This window comes from Sinocyclocheilus anshuiensis, unplaced genomic scaffold (assembly GCF_001515605.1).
Source record: "Sinocyclocheilus anshuiensis isolate Anshui unplaced genomic scaffold, SAMN03320099.WGS_v1.1 scaffold402, whole genome shotgun sequence".
In the NCBI taxonomy this organism is placed as follows: Eukaryota; Metazoa; Chordata; class Actinopteri; order Cypriniformes; family Cyprinidae; genus Sinocyclocheilus; species Sinocyclocheilus anshuiensis.
In genome coordinates this window covers 187,881-196,120 of record NW_015542375.1, presented here as the reverse complement: position 1 = coordinate 196,120, position 8,240 = coordinate 187,881, and the positions used below count along the sequence as shown (strand labels likewise).

The window sequence follows — 8,240 nt, the reverse complement described above, 5'->3', positions numbered from 1 at the left end:
AGATCCTAGATCCTCGAAGTAGAAAGTCGTTACTATGTAGCAGCTTTGAAAGTCAGTGGGTGATTTTTTTTTTTTCTTTTTTCTTTTCTAAAAGGTGACTTTCTTTTTTTCAGACAGTTTATCAGTAATAACTCTTGTAGGGCTACATGAAGACTGAAGCAGCACTCAGACCGTTCTGTGTGTGACATCAAAGTACAGCGAGAGCGATTAGACAGCATTTGTTTTACATTTTTGTTTTGATGTCAAACAAGTCTTGCTGTTTTGCATTTTTGTTAAAGCAGTGTTGTTGTTGTAAAGTTATACAGCTACAGTTGTGTTGCTGGGTTTTTCACTACCATCCTGCTTTTGTGGGGGTGGGTAGGGGTGTTACATTTTTGTTTTTGTTTTGTTTTTTCCCCATAGGTTTTTAACATTCTAAAAGCTCTTTATTCCAAAGATACTATAAGCTAGTCAGTGTATTCAGTGTTGTCATTTATTTCAGAGGTATTGCAAGTATTACAAACAACAATAATAAAACCGTGCATTGACATAAAAAAGGAAATTTACTTTTGGTACTTAAGTACTTTTAAAAGCAAGTATTTCTGTACTTTTACTTAAGTAAAAATCTGTCTTTACAACTTTTACTTGTAATGGAGTAATATTTGACCAGCAGCATCTGTACTTTCACTCAAGTAATAGAGTTGTGTACTTTGTCCGCCTCTGATTAATAGTCATTATTATATTACAAGTTATGTGTATGTGTACGTATGGAGTACCAAATCTGTAAAAAATTTAATTTAACATGAATAAATACATATAATTAATAATTTAAATAATAAATAATTAATTAAATTTAGTGAATGAATACATTTTAATGGATTATTTTGTTTTCCTTTATTTTATTTCTGTATTTATTAACTTTGCTTTATTTTTTTTACCCTTTTTCTTATTCTTTCATTTATTTTCATTTTATTTGTAGCCTGTTCATTTACTGTCACTGTTTATTTATTCATTCCCACGTGTATTTATTTTAGCTCATGTATTTATTTATAAATTTTAGTCATTAATTAGGTTTCATTACTTATTTTTCCTTTATTTTCTGTATTTATTTTTTACTTTATTTACATTATTTTTTACTTTAGTTTTATTCTTTCAATTTTTAATGTTTATTTATACATTCATTTATTGTCATATTTATTTATTCCCACAAGTATATCTTTTAATTAAATTTAGTCAGTTAGAGTTATTTTTAGTTGCCTACTTCTTTTATAAAATATATTTATATTTTTTTCTTTATTTTTATATTTATTTATGCATTCATTTATTGTTATATTTATGTATTCCCACATCTCCATATTTATTTATTTATTTATACATTTATGTATTTTTTATAAGAAAATAGAAATGCTATTTCAATATAGATAGCTACAGTACTGTGTGTTTGGCTTGTTCTGTGTCATAAAAGTCAGATGGATGATAGACAGGTGTTTTATTGATTCTGTCTCTAAACAGGTTTATTGATCAGTTCATTTATTGATTTTCTTTGACAGCCTAATTGAGAGCTCAGAGTGTAATGACTGTACATTACTGAACACCATAATAAATATAATGCAGCTACAGGCTTTAAAAAGAGCATTTATCCTCCTCACACATATAGAAAGCTTGTTAAAATGGACTTGCTTGTATGGTGTACAAAATAATAATATAGTATAAAAATGTTTTAAAATATGTAAAAAATTAAATAAAATTAAGTTTTTAATTGTTAAAATGTTTGCCTGTAAAAAAAAAGAAAAAAAAAGGTTTATTTAACAACACTAAATGTCATTCAATAGACTGACTTTCTCTCTTTCTGTCTGTTCCCGTTCGCATCATTCCTGCGCGTGGCGCCGCCGTGCGTGCGTGCGTGCGTGCGTGCTGCTACCTTTTCGCGCTAGAGGAGGGCACAGTTACCTCGCGCTTCGAATGGCGTCAGCGGTCTCTAGGCAACAGGCCAGTTGTCAGTCAGTCAGATTTCTCAGTCAGAGCGGAGAGCGGCGGCAGCGGCGTCGGTTATGGCCCTCTCAAGGATCCGGTGCACATTTTCCCGGTTCACCGTGAACGGCATGTGAATACAGCTCGGTGTCGTGCTAAAGAACTGAACCGGACACCCGGTACCGACCGAACCGGACGCATCAACGCGGATCCCGACTCGAACGCGACGCTGAGGGAATTTTACGCGCCGATTTAATTTGACTAACGTTAGTTGTAGTTCTTAGTTTCACATGTCATCGTTGAAAATATTTTTGATTTTAAGAGACAATTACTCTCCCACCATCAAACTGCGGAGAAAATCTGACCGACTTTGAACTTCATACTTCATAACACGACGACTTTCCCTCAGAAAAATGCTGAAATTTCATAATTCTGATCTATGGATTGCTTGGCTGGTCTGCTTTTGTGTGAATGGTAAGTTTTATTATTATTATTATCATTTATGTGCAGCTCCTACACTTGCTTTTTATTTGCTTATTTATGGCGCAAATTGTTTTGTGTACTAGTTGCTGTGACGTCACAAATCCTATATTTACAAGGAATGTAAACAAGATTTGAGGTGTTAGAGAAAGTTTGACAACTTTCATGTGAAGATGTGCCCTTTTTGTGTTTGTCTTTGTGTGCGTATTTGGGTTAGACTCCAAAAATCTTCACGAATGTAATGATATGACTTGTTGTCAATGTCTTACCGTAAATATAGGGTTGAGCAGATGATCGCTGGTTTGAATGGTGCATTCTGGGAATTTATGGGAAATGTTTTACTGCACTGGAATGATTTTGACAACGAAACATTCCTAGAAAAGGTCAACTCCCTGGGAAGTGCATTTGGGATTAAGACACACCCATAGACGTTATAAAGGATTCTCAGTGTAAATTACAGGAATTCTTTGCTTTTCTTTGCGCAAATACACAATCATTAACACCTGAAACCTCTAATAAACTCAGACACACACACACACAGACACACTGCTGGGGTTTGGTTGCTTGTATGTTTTTGGCATGCAAAGTGCAGCTGTTGTGTGTGTGATCTGAACAACAACAAAGCTTGATGCTGTGAAATCGTGAGTGGGTCATGATCATGGATGGGAAGCGGATACATGGGGCCGAGGACTGACAGAGGGCCAGACGGCGCAGGTCTGAGAGCCGTAATCCAACCAGATTATGAAGAGCACTGCTCCACGTGATGCTTGTGACAGGCAGATGCACACACACACACACACTTACACACTTTCATTGTACCATCCTCTGTGGCATTCGGGTGATATTTGTTTGCACATGTTGGTCCACACAAGGGACTGGCATATGCAGGTAACTCCAGTCTGGGATTGTATATTCATCCGCTATCATCTAGATCAGCATATTGAATGCATCTGCTGCTAACTGTGGAAAAAGTGGCTTTGTTGTTTCCTTGGGTTCTTTGGAATTTCAAAAGCTTCTGTAAACACTGTCTGAAGTCTATTTTTCAGCATAGATTCAGAGTAGAGTTCCGTTCATGCAAAACGTTGTCCGTGTCTGAATATTCATTCATCCCTACTGTATAGTATGCAGTAAGCAACTGCTTTTGCATGCAAGTACACATTAGAGTAAAAGTGAACACATCAATTCTGCCATTTATGGTATCTTTACACAGTTAAGGCTGCTCAATGCCTGCTCAAAATTCAGTGTAAAGGTGCAATGCTGCATAAAAACCAGACTAAATTATGCCTGCTCTGACACAAGTATTAAAGCATAGAGTTGTAATTGCTGTGGAAATGCATTTATGCCACCTTCTGAGAAGCATTAAACAGTCTGCGTTAAGACACATGAATGCCACTTCAGAAGCGCTTCTGTGCCACCTTTGCAATGTAAATTTGGCATTTAAATTCGTTTTGCGCAATAATTTTTGCACAATGCAACTTCCCTTTAAAATCAAACCAAACTGAATTAAATTGGATTTTTTAAAAATAAATTTTACAGATTGTAAATCAAGTCGAATTAGGTTGAATTTCTTTTTCACATTGATTTTGTTGTCGAATAGGTTTCCCAAACCTTTTCGTTGTACTTACTGTATAGTGAATATTTTGAACTTCCAGAAAATTGCACACAAACACAATTAGATGCTATTAAAGTGAAATATTGTTTGATATAATAATATTGCACAATAGACTTTAAGAGAGAGTGATGATAAATACAATCGTTTCACATATAATTGCTGGGCAGTGTGTATTGACAGTATTGATTTTGTTTTATTGCCCTACTGATTATTTTCATTTTCAATTTGAGTGCTGATCAGTGTTTTAGTATTTTAGTAACATTGAGGTTGTGTTATAGTTTTTCATAATATTTAGAAATAGGCTTTATTTTTACATTTTAATTTAGGTTTTAGTAATTGTATTATGTGTTTGAATCATTTTTATTAGTTTTTTATTCATTTAGTTTTTATTTAGTTTTTGAAAAATTAATGTCAGTTGTAGTTTTAGTTATTTTAGTGCATCAAGTTAAATGAGAAATGTTGCTTTGGCAATTAGCGGGAAAAGGGGATTTTATATTTTATTTTATTTCAGTTAAAGTTTATTTTACATCAAGTAATGAAAATGTTATTTTTACAGTTTTAGTTTTAACTACAGTAAGTATCACCCTGGAGATGATGTTTAGTCTTGCAAAAATGAAATGTACAACTTTTTTTGCATCTACTTTGGCATTGGCCTAATTCAATCTCCATGCAACAGTTTCTCTCTCCATCTCTCTGTAAAGCATGTTGACGTTAAGCTGATGAGATAACAGCCCTGGATGTGTACGTCTATTCAGACATGTCTCATTAATACATGCATGTTTGTAATAGCATTTGCTGGTACATCCTTGTAGGGACTCCACTGAACAAATACGCAGCGTTGTCATCTCCAGCGCAGGATCCATTTACAGAGCACTTCCAGGTGTTTAGTTCTGTTCAGGAGCGGCTCCCTGAGCGAGATTCACTTTAAATGTGGTTGTAAAGTGTCATGAGAGCCAGAGCAACGGGTCGGGCTCCGGCGAAACCCTGTGTTTTTGTTCCACAGAGGCCTGTGTGCGTGGCGTTATGGATGTTGTCGGAAACTGGGGCGTCTTCCAGAGCTCGCTGCGTTTCCTGCGCCGCTGTCACTGTCAGTTTAGAGACATGTCCCTGCACATGATCACCGGATCTTCGGTCATTAATTTAGCATCTTCTGCCATTAGGAAATGGCCAGGCAGCACAAAGGGCCACGGCGAGGCACCTTGGGGGCATGTGAGGAAAAATGGGCATGCAAGTCTGAACTTTAAAAAGAAAAGTAGATAGATCAATGGAGACAGAGTTATGCACTGCCACTGACCAAGTCGTCATCTGAGGCCTGAGCTGAAATGAATGATTTGTTACAGTGTTTTGAAGGAGAGAGCGAGAGAGAGAGAGAGAGGGATGGAGGCTTCTCTGTGCTTGAGTTCTAATCATTGTATCTCTCTGCCTCAGGCTTCAGGAACCACACCAGCGAACAGATCAGTTCTGCCAATTAAAGTTCATCCGAAGCGGTGCTGCACTTTTTGACCCTGCGCTGAATGCAACTTCGCTTGAAAATCAAACCAAACTGAGTTAACATAAAAATGGATTTCTTGTATAAAGTTTGCAGATAGTTTTCTCATGGATAGGAACAAAGTTGAATAAGGGTGAATTTTTATTTTCCGCAATTATTTTGTCTGATTTTAGTTTAATATCTGCTTTTATAAAATCTATCAGCATTTTTTTTCTTTTTTGTGAAATAAATAAATTTGATTTAATGTATTTAATTGCCATTTCCAGTCCTGAATAGTCATGTATAAATTTACATGGCAAATATAGCTTAATATGATTTTTGCTCAACTCTTTCTGAGTGCAGTTTCTATAAAATCATTTTTAATAAATCCTCATAAAGTTTAAGTAAATTAAAGCTAGTTACTGGAAAAGCTTGTTGGTCCAACAATGTGGGAACCCTGGTTAGAGCCCTTGTTTTTTTTTTTTGTATTATTTATTAGTTATAGTATTTATTAATATTTTGAGTTAGCTTTTATTTTATATTTTCAGTTTAAGTTTTAGTAATTTTTTTATGTGTAGTTTTAAATTTTATTATTAAAATAAAAAAATAATTAAAGTAGTGTTGTCACGGTACCAAAATTTCAGTATTCGGTACCAATACCAGTGAAAATCCACAGTTCTCGGTACCAATTTCGGTACCAAAGCAAAACACAAAAACATGCTAATTGAACAACATTTTTATTAATAACGTTAAACAAAAATTAAATGTACAAAACCAATGCCATTCTTTATACTTATTTAAAGTTTTTCCACAAGTAATAAAAGTAAGAAAAAAGTAAACAAGTTTCACCCAAAAGTTTAGTCATAGTTCTGCTAAACCTGGTACCGTAACGTTTTCATTTTTTTAGTACCGACTTGGTACCAAAATACCGGGTCTTTTGACAACACTAAATTAAAACCCTTACATTTTAATTATTAAAAGTATAATTATTTTTATTCTTATTTCTATTTGGGTTAATTTATTTTTTATTTCAGTTTTAGTAATTTTAGTACTTCAAATATTTATTTATTATTATTTTTTTTTAACTGAAGTTTAATTTTGTAATCAAATATTTAATTTTCAGTTTTATTTCAATTAATGAAAATAATTTTTATTCGTTTAAGTTTTAGTAAACAAAAACAACACTCGTTAGAGCATGTCTTGATTAGGAACTATTTAAATATGCAGTGATCTCACCAACATAATGCTGTGGTTTTTTTCTTGAGTTACTTTTTTGGCACTAAGTAAAAACTGCAAATATGGCCATACATTTTTAAAAATCATTTTGTGAACTTACCCGTTCCACTTTTGTGTTTAAGAAGTGAGGGTCAAAGTGATGATGATGATGCCAATATAAATGCTTTTTCCCGCTGAAAAGCGGAGCAGCTGGAATGTGCAGAGGACAGATGGAAGTTTCCACCTCGATTATCTTCAGCTAAAAATAGCCACTCAAAAATTAAACGACCATTGGGACTGCTAGCAAAGTGCCTGAGAGAGAAAGAGACGGGATAGGACGACTGCCATCCTTGGGTTTAGGGACGAGGAATGAATAAATGATATGAGATTTCTGAGCGAGATGGAGAGTCACCTTCAAGAGATGTGAGGTCAGCAGCGGGCTAGTCTAACCACAACACATCTCACCATATTCCTGCTAAAACACCGCTGGCTAGATCAGTGCTTCTTCTAAACTGGTGGTTCGTGACCCAAAAAAGACAGCAGGGAAAGATCATGTTAAATGCATGTACTAAAACTATTAAGACCGCAAAATAAATAAGATATAAATACCAGTTTTTAACCCTCCTGTGTGTTGGGGTCAATTTGACCCACACTTGATTTTCAAATTGCTCGAAATACTGGTTAAACTATTTATTTCTTTTTGAAATTTGGTGGATATTTCTCATTTAGGGTCATGAATGTGCATGCAAAGTTTCAACACATAGATGTCTTTTGGAAAAGCTGTACAAATTTTTTAATTTTTGAGTTGATTCTCCTGTTGACCCCCATTGGTGTCTATTCAATTCAATTCAAGTTTATTTGTATAGCGCTTTTCACGATACAAATCGTTGCAAAGCAACTTTACAGCAAATTAAGTTTCTACAATATTTAATGGTAGCTTATCAGTGGTGACTGTCAGTTAATGTACATATGGCAGAAATGTACGGAAAAATCAATTAAAGACGTAATCAAACAGACGATGGACGATAATAATTATTAACAGCAATTATTATATGATGCAATCAAACTTATAGCAAAATATGGTAGTTCTGTATGTTTTTTCAGGGTTGGCATCATCTGAGGTCCTCTGAGGGGTTGGCATCATCTCTTCTCAGGTGTTCTGGATCCAGACTGAAGCCATTTTGGACTACCTGTAGCTTGTTTATTGAAGATGCAGGACAACCACCTAGCAGTGCATTACAATAGTATATATAGTATAATAGTATATATCTATGCAATTTGCCAAAAATCAACACATTGCAAAACACTAAAGTCAGATAAAAAAACTGAAAACCTTTATAGTAACTTGTCAAACACTTTTTCTATTCTATCTGTTTTCTTTTTATTTATTATATATATACAAAAAACCTTGCTACTGTGTACTGCATTAGACTAACAGAATTGTTATAGCACTTGCATATCATTGCTCTTTTGTTGATTTTGATTGCTTCCATTGTCCTCATTTGTAAGTCATAA

The 8,240-nt window shown here is 34.4% G+C and overlaps 1 protein-coding gene across 1 annotated transcript in view; it reads left to right on the top strand.

The window, feature by feature from the left end:
• The first annotated feature begins 1,892 nt into the window (after positions 1-1,892).
• igsf11 (immunoglobulin superfamily member 11) overlaps positions 1,893-8,240 on the top strand; it is a 128,508-nt gene continuing 122,160 nt past the window's right edge. The window contains exon 1 of the mRNA XM_016491214.1: positions 1,893-2,424. Within this exon, the coding sequence (XP_016346700.1) occupies positions 2,364-2,424 (61 nt within the window). The 5' untranslated portion in view covers positions 1,893-2,363. The remainder of the gene's footprint in view (positions 2,425-8,240) is intronic.